A 17,052-nucleotide genomic window follows, 5' to 3' on the forward strand; every position below is an offset into this window, starting at 1 on the left:
AGACGGTCGGTCCTGTGACCCGAAACAACGGGTTAATTAATCCTGGGTGGGCGGTAGGCTCCGGCGGGTTATGCTCGCGAAATCATGGAATTATGCTTTCATGGATTCTCGCATTATGCTCGCATAATCCTCATTACTATTATTATTATTATTATTATTATTATTATTATTGTAAAAGAGAAAAGGACATATGGATACGAGTTAAGAGTAACTCTCCATCACTGTAACATGATACTATATACCCAAGTTGGGTGGTGTGCTGCTTTGCTGCTTCGAATTGTAGTTAGACCGCTTTGTCAAATATCGTACTGGTCTCGTCATCGTCCAGTAACAATCGACATTCTTTGTTCCGTTGGGACTGTAGCTTTTGCTCGTTTTCGTTGCGCTTGCCTTCCCCTCTTTGGTCTTTCCATAACCTTGAACCTTCCAAGTTGGAAGGCTGTCGGTTAGCGCTACGGAGATGTGCTGAAGTTAGGTGTCAGGACGTCGAATGTCTCAGTACTCTGTCAGTTTTGTGCCTAGTTATTGCACTTTCTGACTGTATATAGTATCATGTTACAGTGATGGAGAGTTACTCTTAACTCGTATCCATATGTCCTTTTCTCTTTTACATTTATTTATGGCTCAACATCCGAGTTTCAAATTATTATTATTATTATTATTATTTCACAATCACGATGACATAGTGCCAATAAGCATGTGATGCGGGCGATTTTAACCAGCCATGGTGGGGACAACTGAGAAAAAGAAGGAGAAGAAAAAGAGAAAAGAAAAGAAAACAAAAGGAGTACTATAGGAACCTGGAGAGAGCAGTATGAAGATTAGGCTAGCAATGGAAAACAACGAATTCAATTCAATTCAACTTAGGCGCGGGCAGAAGGGAACAAAATGCAGCGAAGGTGTCACGAGACTTTACCTCCTGCGGAAGCCGAGACCAATGAGAATAGGACTTAAACAGAGGGGATTTTAAAAGGATCGTTGACCTGGCAAGTGGGAAATGGAGAGAACATCTAGTACGCGAGCTATTATTGAACCAGCTTAAATGCGCAAGTGCATGAGGAGGAGCAAGTTGAAGCTTAATACGGTGAATGAATTTGCATGCCGAGTGGGGAAAGCGTTCTGAGAGAGGGGAAGAGGAAGCCAAAATGTATAGCGTCTGAGAGGAGGTCAGAGGGGGCTTTGGCACGCGGGGATACATATTCACTTTGTTGTAATTATGGAGCCCCAAAGTTCGGAAAATTGTGCCATTTTCGTACTTGCAAGTGGCCATAAGTACAACAATAATTATGTTACACGAGTATCCCTAAACCAAGGTGTCCATGCATGCTAGTGATTATCATGGAAAGGGGAAAACATTACTTCTATAAATTCATTAGTTGACTTTTGACTTCTTTTGTGCGTTTTGCCATGGTAAAAATTATCTTTGATTCTCAAGTACTCGCGCACCGATTTTTGGCGGCGCACCGACGATTTTTTGTAATTTCTATGCATGCGCATATGCGCGCATTGGCCGGCGAAAGGCATGAATCAGGGAGTAGTAAAAGTGGGTCCATAGCTTATGTGGATTCATCACCAAAATGGATGATGGTTGCAAATTGCAATAGCATGAAAAGAGGTTTTTTTCATGTTGCCATGCAGCTTTCCCATGGTTCCAGTACAAGGATTTTCTTGATGCCACAAGCTTTCCAAACGATGTATGCATTCGCTGGGATGCGGTCGCCGTTCAGGAGAAGCTGATTCAGATGGGCTACTACGCCAGGGCTAGAAACACCACGTACCCACCACATAGCACTGTCGTACAAGGTTAGTTGTGATCGTCAGTGAGAATACTCTAGATGTTGTATGCCTGCTACATAGTCAGAACTGGGTGGTGACCAAATGAAGAATCTATGCTCTACTCGGATTAAAAAAAAAGAAGAAAAAAAGGTTCCAGGCTGTCCAAACGTGTGCTGAATGCCGGAGGGCAGAGCTACTTACAACAAGTAGAAGAGGATTTTAAACCGTTTGTTTCACGCAATGTTGTCTGATGATCTCCTCAGCGTGCGTGAAACTCTGAGTCACAGCAAATTTTTCATCCTCTTCTACTTGTTGTACTAAGACATAAAAATTGGATTGATAATTGTAGTATCCCTGCCCGACCAATACGGAAGCAGTACGGAACTAATACGGAGCTTTGCCTGATGTATATTTAGTGTATCTCCGTATGTAAGCGTACGGCGTCTGCTGCATAAAAGCGGCTGCGCATTTCTGTTTTGATGAAGATGAGATTTTGATAATAACGAGCTATTCAACCTCTAGGTGAGCACCGGAGAGAAAGTCAGTTATTTTACCGCTTCTTCTTTCACGAACGATTATATCTCAGGTGTGTACCTGAAAGTAGAATAAAAGTAATTATTGTTGATTTCACCGCGCCTACCACTCGGCTACCTATTACATTGGTGGCAGCGGTGAAGTTTTCAATACAACAACGTGATTCGACCCCAGACCCCCATGGCTTAACCGGCTGCAGCTTCGTGCGACGAATCAAGATGAAAATCATGTTTCTTGCCTTCCTGGGCCTGGCCCTGCAGCACAGTCAGGGTGCTAGCGTGGATCACCCTTCTCTCCGCACGGCACTCACTGGAGACTCCGATGGCGATTCCAAGCGACCCGCTACCTACATGTATACTACCGGTGGTGATGGCGAAGCTGATTAGGACGACAACAGGCAGGCTGCTGCCCAAGACAAGGAGGGTATTCCCCAAGACCAGCAGCGTTTGATTTTCGCCAGCACGCAGTCGGAAGCAGGAGTCCACTCTTCACTTGGTACTTCGCCTCCGTGGTTTGATGCAGATTTTCGTCAACACTCTTCCTGGCTAGACCATCACTCTTTACGTCGCGCAAAGTGATGCTATCGACAATGTGAAGACCACGATTCAAGACGAGGAGGGAGGTCATTTGTCTGACGCCGAGCTAGCCGCTCTGGATGACCGGCTCAACCAAGATGAAGATAAAACCTGGCTTGCTCTCCGCCGTAGCTCCAGCCGCCGCCGTGGTTACTAACGCTGATTCCAGGTATGGCATTTTCTTTCCTGTCTTCCTTCAGTCTCCCTGTTCTCTTCACTCTTCCTTTATGCGAGTGTGTGAATCCAGTTTAGTTTGGTAGGCGTCTGATCATGGTGAGCCACGGCTTACCCAGCTAACGTGGGACAATGTGTGTGACAACGCCCCTTATAGTTATAGTGTATTCAGTTCGGTTTTTGAACTGCGATGTTCCTGGCGGGTTGTGCCAGCGTAGTGCAGCAAGAGTGCTGTGGTTTCAGGTCCTATTTGGAGGACAGTTCTTTCCCTTTTGACCCCGTGAGATCGTGTGAACCTGGTGTGCTTTTACTTCTATTTTATGATTTGTTATCAGTTCATTTCTTCTGTCTACTCTAAACGTTATCATTTCCGATATAATTTGCCATCTTCCGGTTGACGCTGTTGTTCGTAACTCCTCACTAATTTTTTGAAAATCACGAGGGCGTGATTATCTGTAGGAAGGGAGGGTGTAGTATCCCTGCCCGACCAATACGGAAGCAGTACGGAACTAATACGGAGCTTTGCCTGATGTATATTTAGTGTATCTCCGTATGTAAGCGTACGGCGTCTGCTGCATAAAAGCGGCTGCGCATTTCTGTTTTGATGAAGATGAGATTTTGATAATAACGAGCTATTCAACCTCTAGGTGAGCACCGGAGAGAAAGTCAGTTATTTTGCCGCTTCTTCTTTCATGAACGATTATATCTCAGGTGTGTACCTGAAAGTAGAATAAAAGTAATTATTGTTGATTTCACCGCGCCTACCACTCGGCTACCTATTACAATAATGATCATGATACTAGTTTCAGTTCACATGTCACTCATGGAAGGATCCATGGGCTTAACGCATCTGTCAATGAAATCCAGGAAGAAGAGCCGACAAAAGGCATCTTAATATTGTTGTAATGTATCGCAGGAAGAACAACTACGCATGCGCAGCATATTTTTCCACGAGCATCAGCCATTTTTTTCTTGTCTGGAGCCAGTTCAAAACAGTCAAATATTCTCAAAAATTGGATTATGGGAGACACAAACACGATCATGCCCCTCGGAAGGATACGAATTGTTCTAGTGCACATTCTCTCTTCTCTTGTGTAGGAGGTTAGGGATATGGACATGGACAGCAAGGCTGCAGCGAACTATGTCCAGTTCATAAAGTCCAACAGGGCCACCTTTCTGTCAGCGTTTACCAATAATGAGAATGGCTTCCATCTGACCAAGGACTGGTGAGCTCAATGTAACAGCTCTGTTAGGTTGCACAGTGCAAGGATAGAAAAGAATGGATCATTAGAAGCGTAACACTTCCGTGCCTTTTCAGGGTTCACCATACGCTGTGATTTTTCTAATGCAGGCGTTTGGGATTTTGGATTCTAATAAAGGCAGTGCAACTCGTAATGAACGTTGACACTCAGGGCATGCTTTAAACGTGCTTTGTATGACGTGGCATCCTGAAAAGGTGACATCACAACACATTTTGCCGTCGAAGACACAAGGTATAAATTTGCACACTCTTGTCTAATATTATTCTCTTGGTTAGACCCACCAAAACCCTCAAAGGACAAAGAACCATGTTCATGAATCAGCCACAATTACCTGAGGTGCAATAGCTATTTTTTATTATTGTTGTTTGGTCACAGGTACAAGCTGTTTATGGCTGGCTTCGGAAACAGGAAATTCCAGGTGCAGCCCGCATGTTCGCAGTACTTTGATCTGGATCCGGAATTCGAGAAAACCACCATGTCACCTGGTGTAGCTGAACTCATTCCATAACAGCCTTGTGTTTTTTCTTCTTCAATGTCTCAGCTGTTTGGCCGTTTCATCTATTCCATGGGAAGCTCTATACAATTTATTGATCATTGAATGGTGGTGACATGACATTGTGTTGGTTTCAGAATACACATCCTTGCCATTTTCGTTTTGCGCATCTATTTTCCGCGGGTAGTGATTTTGTGAGAGAGATAGAGAGAGAGAATGTGTGTGTGTGAGAGAGAGAGAGAGAGAATGTGTGTGGATGTGTGTGTGTGTGTGTGTGTGTGTGTGTGTGTGTGTGTGTGTGTGTGTGTGTGTGTGTGTGTGTGTGTGTGTGTGTGTGTGTGTGTGTGTGTGTGTGTGCGTGCGTGCGTGCGTGCGTGCGTGCGTGCGTGCGTGCGTGCGTGTGTGTGTGTGTGTGTGTGTGTGTGTGTGTGTGTGTGTGGTGCAATCCCAGCACAAGTTGCTATGGCTTCTGCCGTAGCATTGCTATCATCGCCTCCGGCGATTGGCGTCAAAGGTCAGGTCAGGTGTGTGTGTGTGTGATTTAGAGAATGAATGTGTGTGTGTGAGAGAGATTTAGACAATGCGTATGTGTGTGTGTGTGTGTGCGCGTATACACGCGTGTGAGTGTATGTGTATGTGAGAAAAGGGAGAGAGTGTGGGTGTATGTGTGTGTAATGGTGGGGGCATGTGTGGATTTGGCATTTAAGTCCCCAGCTCTATTCTATGTCATTCACGCTGGAACTGCTGCTGCATAGCCCCGAGTCTGAAGACTTGGCAACTTCACGCCTGCATCCGACTCTTGCGCTATGATACGCGTCGCCTATGATACCCCTCAGAATTCCCACCTTGCTCCCCCTTATGCTCAGGCTGCCCGTTTAGGAGCCATCAGTTGCCTGGCGATCGTAGTAATACGTGAAACTCAGAGTTGTGACAAACCTTCCAATCTCTCTTGTAATACAGAAATACCTATATTCTGCCTGTGACTACTCACAGAGAAAGAGTGGTCGAAACTGTACATTCCGCATGTAACTGTTCGCATGGAATTATAGTGGTCACAGCTGTATTCTGTGACCGCTCATAGGGAATTATAGTTTCCACAACAAATCCTGCAGTACGAAGCACTCTGCGAGCAGTCACGAACTGTGTACTTTACACATGTACATGTATGGTGATTTGTGACTGGTCATGGGGCATTGTGACTGGTAAACTAATTTGTGACTGGTCATGGGGGGTTTGTGACTGTTTGACTGGTCACGGGGACCGTGATTGGTCATGGGGCCTTGACTGGTCACTGAGTCCTACATATATGCAAAAGGTGATAGTATACATGTGGCAATGGCGCCAATGAAGGTGCTAATAGACAGGCGTAAGATGCATGAGGTGCGAGGGAGTGTAAAGTTATAGCGAACAGGGGAAAACCGTTACATCATCCCCCTCCTATGGAGAGGAAGGAGCTTATAACCCAAGTGCTCAAGTGGAATAGAGTACAATAAGCGCAAACACGTGCGAGACGAAAAAAGGCTTCGCACTGAAGTAACACAATAAGACGACTGAAACCCCATGCAAATAAAAGTGTAATAAGCTCAAAAAAATGTGTAAGGTGAAAGAAGTTCAACTGCAAAACTCAGTGGGCAGAAACCAAGGTTTTGTACTTCTGAAGTGGAACAATGTCATTACCAGATTCATCCAACAAATAATGTTCAGGCTCCCAAGTGGCATCAGAGTAGCCTTGCCACTTGACTAGGTACTGAAGCTGATTCTGCCGGCGGCGTGACTGAGAATGTTCTCCACCACGTAGCGGGTATGACCATCAAGGTCCGTGATAGGCGGAGGCGTAGGCTGTCTCCTATTAGGAATAGCGTTCTTCTCGTAGGCACGGAGTGCCGACACATTAAATACCGGGTGACAGCGGCTGGTATGAGGCAACTTGAGCTTGTAGGCATTCGGGCCGACCACCTGGGTTATAGGAAAGGGGCCAAACCACTTGGGGCGTAATTTATGGGATGGTCGGTCCCGAACTTCAGGAGTCAGGAGGAAATCCTGGTAGATCATTACCAAATCTCCCACCTTCAGCTTTCCCTCGACCCTTGTCTGATCTGCATAGAAGGCCTGACGAGCTTGAGCTTCCACTAGCGCATCTTGTGAGATCTTGACCGCGTCTTGTCTTGCTTGCAACCAATCAGCTGAATCTCTGCCTCCCTGAATAGGGTTGAGGAAGTCGGGTGGCGCTTTGGCTCAATGAATCCCTTCTCAAGTAATTCTGACAGCTGTGACTGGAGCTCGTACATCTCTGGTTTCGGCAAGCCGTAGGTGGGTCGAGACGGTGGTCTGGCTCCATCTTCTATCTGGATTTCATGGTCGACTTGTCTCTTTGGTGGAAGCTCATTCGGCAGCTCGTCTGGAAATAAATCCTGGTACCTCTCGAGCAGGTTCTGGATGTCCTGTTTCTGTGATTCCTGGAGTTGTGGCCCGGAACGATTCTCCTCGTTTGCAGCAGTGACCCATGCAAGAAACCCCTCTGCTCCACTCCTCAGGGCATGACGAGCTTGTCGGCCACTGATAAACATGCTTTCCACAGTTGGCCGGTCGGCTGTCGGCGGGTTAGCTGAAGGCAATTTGGCAACAAAGGGCTCACCGTCCAACTGAACTTCGTTCGTACGGAAAGTGATGCTGGGGTTGTTCCTTGTAAGCCACGGCTTGCCAAGAATAGCGTCGTAGCGAGTCAGGGGATACACAGTAAAGTACTGTTCCTCACTGAAGCCCCGACTATCACCTTTAGCGTGCGTGTGGAAATCTGCGGGACCTCGCTGGTCGAGCCATCCGCCAATGTTACGCTCAGCATTTCTGAGCTTGCATCCGTGTCAAGATGATGCTTTCGAACAAAACCGTCTGCAATGAAGTCATGCGTCGAACCGGAATCTATCAGCATCACTGCACGGCGACCGCCGATCTTTCCCTGTACGCGCAGTAGGTCGTGTTCAGGTTCATCACCGACGCTGACGTTGCTGACATGACACCTTTCTGCAACGGGACAATTTCCTACAGCTATGGGTGTCTCCGGCTCAGTAGGTTCCTGGAGAGCAACGTCTTCAACCTCCAGAGCTCCGAACCGGTTAGCGACTGGTAACGGTGGGTGCTTGGGTCGTCGCCAGTAAGCGCACCCCCTTTCTTACTGGCGACCAGCGTTTGGGTAGCGCTGTCCACCCTCAGTACAGTCTTTAGCGAGGTGGCCTGGCTTCCTGCAAGCAAAGCAGTGTCCCAATGCTCGCAGTAGGACACGCTCTTGGTCCGTCAGCTTGCGGAGGCCCTGGCCACGGAAGCTGGGCACGCAACGAGACTCTCTACTGGCTGGTGGCCCCGACGCCGGTGGCCCTGACGACTGCTCCACGGTGTTTGCTGCCATGACAGCTTGCTCCAGGGTACGTGGATGCTCACGCATGACCTGTCGCTGGATGTGCGGCACTGGACCCCTGACGAATAGCAGCGCTCTGGTGTGGTGGTCGATTTCCGGCACTTGCATGCTGAGGCGAGTGAAAGCAGCAATGTACGCGTCCAGCGACCCGTGCTGCGCTGCGGAAATTAGTCCCATACGCGAAATTTCCTCGTTGTGCCGTGGTCCGTACACATCGCCAAGTGCCGCTTTCAGAGCAGGCCAGTCGGAAAACACTTGGTTAGCTTTCAATGCCGCTATCAACCAAAGACGAGCGTTTCCAGTCAAAAATCCTGCCGCGTAATCGACCCTCTGTGCCGCATTTGGGAGTGCCAACGACCGTAGGGCCATGTCCATTGCAAACGTCCATTCTTTGAATGTAGCGGAATCTCCTCCAAACACAGGCAGCTCTTTCGTAAGGCGGGGTGTTGGCTCCCACGGTTCCGAGTTCGGATGTATCGTTCGGTTTCCTTGGCTAACGCACTGAGCGGTCTTGATATCGTTTATCAGCTGAACGACGAGTACGAGGAGCGTAAGCAGAGCGACCAGAACACCTGCCAAAAGCAGAGTAGTAACCATCCTCTGCTACCAGTGTAACAGGTTTAATCGAACTTGAAAAGTAAGAGGCCTGGTTGAGCGTGCCTCAACCAGTTATATGCAAAAGGTGATAGTATACATGTGGCAATGGCGCCAATGAAGGTGCTAATAGACAGGCGTAAGATGCATGAGGTGCGAGGGAGTGTAAAAGTACAGCGAACAGGGGAAAACTGTTACATCGCGCTCCACAAAAACAAAAGATTAGGCCATCCAGAATTAATTCGTTGTTTCGGGTCACCCGACCGACCATCTTTTTTCACCTGACCGCAAAATTTTTTTTTTTATAGTGCATGCAAATGTACAGACTAGACTATGTACACACGCGACCCTAATAATAGGAGTCCAGATATCGACGTCGAAGCCCTGGCTAGCCAAATGACAGGATGCATCGTTTGGTGACGACGTTGTCTTCTATCTCCGATCCGCAATTGGTCCTGAAACAGCATCAGCTCCGCCACCTTGTCGCTATTTACAGAAGTAGGCCTCGGCGGGTAATGCCAGTTATTTCAGCTCAAAATGCTTTTAGCATTGCTAGTTATTCGGTCATATAATGCTCGTTAGAATGCTAATTTGGACTTGTAATGCTTGTTGAAAAGGCAATGTGAACCACTCATATGGCATTGTGTCATAATGTAAGCCACACTGCACGGAATACTGCTATTGGAAGTACCTAGTACTTTGAAAGTAGATTATAATATTATGGTGATGCTATTTCAAAATGATGTGGAACTGAAGTTGCTATCATGAACTAGCAGTGAATAACAGTAAATCAGAACCCTACGTCGGCAGTCTTCAAAGTACTTTGAGGGTGCATACGGAATGCCATTTTGGAAAGTTAGTATATTGTGTGGTATGAAAAAGTACTTTGAAGTACAATATAAGTCAACGTATCACTTCGTGGAATGAGTCAATCAGCACAGTGGGCAACTAGTGCATGAGTATAGGTAATCAGTCCAGACACCAAGACTTGGTGATTCATTGCAGCAATCCATTAGCAACACAATGGGGCATAATACGGGCACCCAGTGAACACACTGTCACAATAGTAGGAATGTTACTAACCCTCGATATGCCTGCTCCTTTGGCTTTGGGCAGTCGTGCGCATGCCTCACCGGGCTCATCCTCCACCTCTGCCTCGTTCTCGTCTTCCTTATTATCCTCCTCTGTCTCACTCTCTTCCTCCGAAGAATCAGAGACTTCCAACACATTTCCATTTGATGTACTCATGGTGCAAGCAAGCCAGCACTGCATGACTCTGTGAATAGGAAAGACAAGGTTTCTTTCCGTTTCCCATGATGGCATCAACGTGGTACGTCTATACCTAGCAGTTGCCACTAAGATTCGCAACAAGAGACGCATGTTGCGAAGTCGCAGGCTAACGTTTAAGCAAAACTGCCAAAAGCCGCTGGTACAAAGTACAGTGTGTACGTTACATTGTAGAGCTCCTGTTTATTCAGTAATGCACACTCGACTCATGAAGTGAGAAAATGACACTTTTGGGCGCTAATGCTTGTTTCGGCTCCAAATCCGGGTACAATGCTGGAGCATTGCTAGTTCTCAAAACGATGCTCGTAATGCCAGTTACAATGCTAGCATTACCCGCCGAGGCCTATACAGAAGTAAGGTGAGACCTGCTCGCCGGTCAGACTCGTTTGCCAGCGAGGCCAAGATCTGGTCCTGGAGCCGTGGAGGGGACCTGGATCTGATGCGACAATGACTGCGCTGGATTGTCTACACTACAGTCAAATTTGATCGACTGGCTAGATGGACAAAAGCTATTCGATGTACATGTACATGTACATGGACGTAACCAAAATAAAAAATAAAATGAAATAAAAAATAAACCCGACCAACCGACCCTGGTACGGATGAGTGAAGTGACCCGAAACAACGAATTAATTCTAGGTGGCCTTACAGAAAATACGCAGGGGGGGGGGATTACGGGGGAAAGTATGCACAATATCAGAGAGTCAAATACACATGTAAGTGAATGGAGGGGGAAGCGGAGTTAGAGCTATTTTTCGTCTTTTTTCTTTGATTCATAGCCTGTCCGTTGCCCACTCCCAGCGGGTAAGGCGCAGGTGGGCGCTGACCTTCTCTTTAATGTCTGCAGTCCTTTGCTTGCCGACGTAACCGTCGGAGACCATCATGAACAATGGACTGACTAATTATTCACTTGTCCTGTCTTTCTAAATAACATGTCAATGCACATGTTCTTGGTTTAGTTTTTGGCCTTTTTTCGTGCTTTGGAGTTACTTGTTGTTTTGGAGAGTTCCCTCCTCTCCACCTAATGTTTTTTCCGCAAGTCCTTTTCCTTGTTGGCTGGTTCATCAGAACGCACTCCGGGAGCTGGTTCCAGACCTCCACAACAGCGTCAGGGAAGGACCGACTCACGGCGAAGGTCATCATTCCGTGCTCTGAGCGGAAGAGTGGAAGTGAGCTGCAACTGGTGTGAGGGATGCCGTTGTGTGCGTCGGCTATGGCGTGGTTGCTCGGGGTGGAAGAAGGGTGAGAAGCACAGGCTGTCCAACCGTCCTGCTTTCAGCAGGATAGTCCTGCTTTGGGCCAAAACATTTGTGTACATTTACATGGGAGACAATTTTGCCTTTGTATACATTTTATATAGGTGTCCTGCTTTGGAATGGTGGCAAGGTTGCCCAGACATGCTTCAAGCATGTCTGGCCCAGTTGAAAAGTGGAGCTTGTACAGAAAGCAGAGTGCTCCGACCATTCTGCGGATGTCCAAGCTAGGGAGGTATGCTCCATCACCGATTAGGCGAAGGCCACACGGCGTTGGATGGCAGTGAGGCGAGCCAGAGTGGTGGGTGCGGCGCTCATTCACACGAGCATGCCGTACTCCAGGACCGGGCAGACAAAGCCCTTGTAGATCACACCACAACACCTGGAGTCCAGCACTCGTGAGGCTTTCGGAGAAAGACGCTGCGAGCCTCGAATAGCCAACTGCCTGATATGAGCTGTGAAGGACAGGTGTACTAGTGTAATGGGTAGCCGAGTGGTAGGCGCGGTGAAATCAACAAGAATTACTTTTATTCTACTTCTTTCAGGTACACACCTGAGATATAATTATTAGTGAAAGAAGAAACGGCAAAATGACTGACTTTCTCTCCGGTGCACACCTGGAGGTTGAATAGCTCGTTATTATCAAAATCTCATCTTCTTCAAAACAGAAATGCGCAGCCGCTTTTATGCAGCAGACGCCGTACGCTTACATACGGAGATACACTAAATATACATCAGGCAAAGCTCCGTATTAGTTCCGTACTACTTCCGTATTGGTCGGGCAGGGATACTACACCCTCCCTTCCTACAGATAATCACGCCCTCGTGATTTTCAAAAAATTAGTGAAGAGTTATGAACACAGCGTCAACCGGAAGATGGCAAATTATATCGGAAATGATAACGTTTAGAGTAGACAGAAGAAATGAACTGATAACAAATCATAAAGTAGAAGCACACCAGGTTCACACGATCTCACGGGGTCAAAAGGGGAAAGAACTGTCCTCCAAATAGGACCTGAAACCACAGCACTCTTGCTGCACTACGCTGGCACAACCCGCCAGGAACATCGTAGTTCAAAAACCGAACTGAATACACTATAACTACAAGGGGCGTTGTCACACACATTGTCCCACGTTAGCTGGGTAAACCGTGGCTCACCATGATCAGGCGCCTACCAAACTAAACTGGATTCACACACTCGCATAAAGGAAGACTGAAGAGAACAGGGAGACTGAAGGAAGACAGGAAAGAAAATGCCATACCTGGAATCAGCGTTAGTAACCACGGCGGCGGCTGGAGCTACGGCGGAGGGTGAGCGAGGTTTTATCTTCATCTTCGTTGAGCCGGTCACTCAGAGCGGCTAGCTCGGCGTCAGACAAATAACCTCCCTCCTCGTCTTGAATCATGGTCTTCACATTGTCGACAGCATCGCTTTGCGCGACGTAAAGAGTGATGGTCTAGCCAGGAAGAGTGTTGGCGAAAATCTGCATTCCACCACGGAGGCGAAGTACCAAAGTGAAGAGTGGGCTCCTGCTTCCGACTGCGTGCCGGCGAAAATCAAACGCTGCTGGTCTTGGGGAATACCCTCCCTTGATTCGTCGCAGGGAGCTGCAGCGGGTTGAGCCATGGGGTCTGGGGTCAAATCACATTGTTTTATTTAAAACTACACCGCTGCCACCAATGTAATGGGTAGCCGAGTGGTAGGCGCGGTGAAATCAACAAGAATTACTTTTATTCTACTTCTTTCAGGTACACACCTGAGATATAATTATTAGTGAAAGAAGAAACGGCAAAATGACTGACTTTCTCTCCGGTGCACACCTGGAGGTTGAATAGCTCGTTATTATCAAAATCTCATCTTCTTCAAAACAGAAATGCGCAGCCGCTTTTATGCAGCAGACGCCGTACGCTTACATACGGAGATACACTAAATATACATCAGGCAAAGCTCCGTATTAGTTCCGTACTACTTCCGTATTGGTCGGGCAGGGATACTACACTAGTAGGTGAAACAGCACACCCAGCAGCTTCAGCTGGACGGCTTCCGGAACAACTGTGCTCTGGAATACAAAGTTTTGCAGGGCAAAGAGTTAGACTATTGGGACTTGTACTCTTTCATGCTCCTACAGCTGAATGACTCGTCATGCAGTTTCACTGTATATCTATAATGTATCATGTTACGAAGAACTGGGTTGATGGCAACACTGTACTCGCCAAAGCTGTTACATTTCCAATTTCGCAACAACGATCAGACAAAGCAATTCAATTCACAACTCCGATCAGAGATAGTGTTGAACCATTCACTATCTTTCATAGGTTTATAGGTTCATAGATTCATAGGTTTGACATTCGTGGCCAGACCTCGTATGTATGAGCTGCCGTATTTGCCAGAGTATAATTATAAGGCGATTAATAGTATAAGTGAAGCGGACATTACAAAATGATGAATGAGAATACATGTATCTAAAATGGTTGTTCCTAATCGATTTTCTTGAGACTATCATCAGGGAAAAATCGTCTCACAATAGAGGCTATACGGAAAACAAACTACTTATAGGTTATAGGATAGTGGGGAGTATACAAGGTGAGGTGTGAAGAAAAAAAAAAACTAAAGTGGGAGAGAATACGAAAGAAATTAGAAGAAAAGATGTATACTCCCCACTATCCTATAACCTATAAGTAGTTTGTTTTCCGTATAGCCTCTATTGTGAGACGATTTTTCCCTGATGATAGTCTCAAGAAAATCGATTAGGAACAACCATTTTAGATACATGTATTCTCATTCATCATTTTGTAATGTCCGCTTCACTTATACTATTAATCGCATTAATAAAGTTATTGTCTCCTCGTCGCCTTTTCATAATTATAAGGCTGCGTTTACACAGAGATAAAACGAAACGAAACGGAACGAAAGCGCGTTGGCCTCAAATCGTTTTCAAGAAGGGCAAACCATTCTGAAGCGTTTACACGAAAACGGATAAGAGGCGATCAGGCTGGAGTGAGCACGTGCTGGCTTGGCGCACGGGCGGGAAGTAACACGTTAGTTGGAGTTGGCAGGTGCTGGCGGGCGCAATGGTTGGACATTCCCCGCCAAATACAGTCCCCCGCCGAATGGTTTCCATGACCGCACTCAGTTTCCAAACGTTTTCACCGCTTACACGAGAACGAAAACGTTTTGAAAACGTTTCAAACACTTTCAAGTGCGTTTCCATATCGTTCCCTTTAGGTATCGTTTTCGGGCATGGTTGTGTAAACGATAGAAGTAAACGCAACGATTTCGCTCCGTTTCGGTCGTACTTTGTTACCGTGTAAACACAAATCGGTGTCGATCGTTGTCGTGTAAACACAGCCTACGCCACACTTATACTCCGATGATGAAGCTAACGGTGATAAACAAGGTAGATGTCTCTATTTCGTGCCAAAAAAGAGAGGGGCTTATACTCCGGAAAATATGGTACGTATCATAGCAAGCAGTAAGTGCTGCATAGGACGTCCGGTAGATCTACCCAAACGAAAAAGGAAAGGTTTGGGTAGATCTACCTTTCCCTTACTTGTGCTGCCGGGACCCCCCCCCCCCTACAGTGTGACGTAGATCAACTGTTATCTATTCTTGATTTTATCACACAAAGCTGCAAAGTACCCGTAGAGTGGATTATGAAACATTAAGTGAGAATGCTTTTCAATGTAAAATCGTGGCAGATTAGTATGGAAAGATAGTGTTTATGTGCTGGAAAGCTAATAAAATGAATAGCGAAAGTCACAAATGTAATAAAAACAATACACAAGTATTTCTAAACAATTGAACCAGTAGCCATTATTCAACCATGCCCCGCGACATGTAACAGTTAGTTCCTGCCATTGAGCTGCACTTTCAAATTCAACTCTGTTGAGTTTTTTTGTCACTCATTTTATAGCTATCACTATTCTGTTCGGCTGTTGTTGCTTTTGGGTGATAGAAAAGCTATACATGCTGTGCATACACCTGTACCTTGCATTGATGTCTACGCGGAGAAGACCCTAATGAAAAAATCATAATGATAAAACAAGACCTGCTAAGGAACAAGTTCAGCCGCACTGGGCACAGAAGTTGTGTTGAGGAAATCCGGGTTCAGGGAAGAGTACTGCGCACAAGCGCGTTCGGACAGGAGGTTCTTGATTGCAAAGCCACCTTGCGTCATGAAGATCTTCAGCCTGTAGACAAACAACAGTAGGTACATGTACCACAGTTCAAGAACCACATGAATTGTGTTCCACTCCTTCATAAACTTGCAAATTGTGTTTTGTTTGCCCATAAAATATGAACCACAGTACATGTACTAGCACCACTATAGGATCTCTCCTTGGGGTTGGGAAATCTGTTTTGCAGCCGCTCTTTATCCCTGTCATTGTGCACAAAGTGCAGAGCGCTTCAAACGAAAAAAAGAGAAATAGGTCCAGTTTGCATTTGTCTTGACTCAAAGTTTCAAGCCACTGCAATCATCAGACGACAGTGCAGTGGCATGAAACTTTGAGTCACGACAAATCCAAACTGGACCTATTTCTCTTTTTTCCATTTCGTGTAGATAGATAGATAGAGATAGAGAGAGAGAGAGAGAGAGAGAGAGAGAGAGAGAGAGAGAGAGAGAGAGAGAGAGAGAGAGAGAGAGAGAGAGAGAGAGGTTCAGAAGGAATCTGGAAAAGATGACTCTCTCTCACTCATTTTCTGGGACATGTAGAGAAGGACATCACAATTGGTTAATGCTCTAACATCTCACATTAGTCTCGATTTCACTTCCATATCCGTTATCACACACTTGCGTGATAATTCTGGAATTTTATCAGCATCAGACACATTAATGGAGCAGTACCAACAGAAAGGACTTACCAGTCTTTAGTTAGATGCAGACCATCATCATCATATTTGAATGCAGATGTAAATCTTTCCTTCAGGCGACTAAGATACAGAAGAAAGTCTGCTCTGGCATTGGTGTCGAGGTCCTTATTTCTCAGCTCCTGGGAAAAAAATCACATCAGAAATATACACCGGCACGTTTTACCTACCCACATACATACTCGCGCGATTAGTGCCCCAGGGACACTATTTTTCAATGTCCATCACTGACAGGGCACTATTCAAGAAAGGGCACTATTCAAGAGAGGGCACTATTCAAGAGAGGGCACTATTCAAGAGAGGGCACTATTCAAGAGAGGGCACTATTCAAGAGAAGGCACTATTCAAGAAAGGGCACTATTCAAGAAAGGGCACTATTCAAGAAAGGGCACTATTCAAGAGAGGGCACTATTCAAGAGAGGGCACTATTCAAGAGAGGGCACTATTCAAGAGAGGGCACTATTCAAGAAAGGGCACTATTCAAGAGAGGGCACTATTCAAGAGAGGGCACTATTCAAGAAAGGGCACTATTCAAGAGAGGGCACTATTCAAGAGAGGGCACTATTCAAGAAAGGGCACTATTCAAGAGAGGGCACTATTCAAGAGAGGGCACTATTCAAGAAAGGGCACCATTCAAGAGAGGGCACTATTCAAGAGAGGGCACTATTCAAGAGAGGGCACTATTCAAGAGAGGGCACTATTCAAGAGAGGGCACTATTCAAGAGAGGGCACTATTCAAGAGAGGGCACTATTCAAGAGAGGGCACTATTCAAGAAAGGGCGCTATTCAAGAGAAGGCACTATTCAAGAGAGGGCACTATT

General features: G+C 46.2%; 1 protein-coding gene across 2 annotated transcripts in view; it reads right to left on the reverse strand.

The window, feature by feature from the left end:
- The window catches only part of LOC135809747 (tyrosinase-like), a 94,221-nt gene that overhangs the window by 58,993 nt on the left and 18,176 nt on the right, over window positions 1-17,052 (reverse strand). The window contains exons 8-9 of one of the 2 annotated variants that reach the window (XM_065323166.1): window positions 16,226-16,353; window positions 15,012-15,552 (exon numbers count right to left, since the gene is read on the reverse strand). The exons of the other annotated variant lie outside the window; for it this stretch is intronic. Of the exons in view, the coding sequence (XP_065179238.1) occupies window positions 15,414-15,552; window positions 16,226-16,353 (267 nt within the window). The 3' untranslated portion in view covers window positions 15,012-15,413. Of the gene's footprint in view, window positions 1-15,011; window positions 15,553-16,225; window positions 16,354-17,052 lie in introns of those variants that run through there. 2 annotated transcript variants of the gene reach the window in all.

The sequence above is a fragment of the Sycon ciliatum genome, chromosome 2 (genome assembly GCF_964019385.1).
Source record: "Sycon ciliatum chromosome 2, ocSycCili1.1, whole genome shotgun sequence".
Taxonomy (NCBI): domain Eukaryota; kingdom Metazoa; phylum Porifera; class Calcarea; order Leucosolenida; family Sycettidae; genus Sycon; species Sycon ciliatum.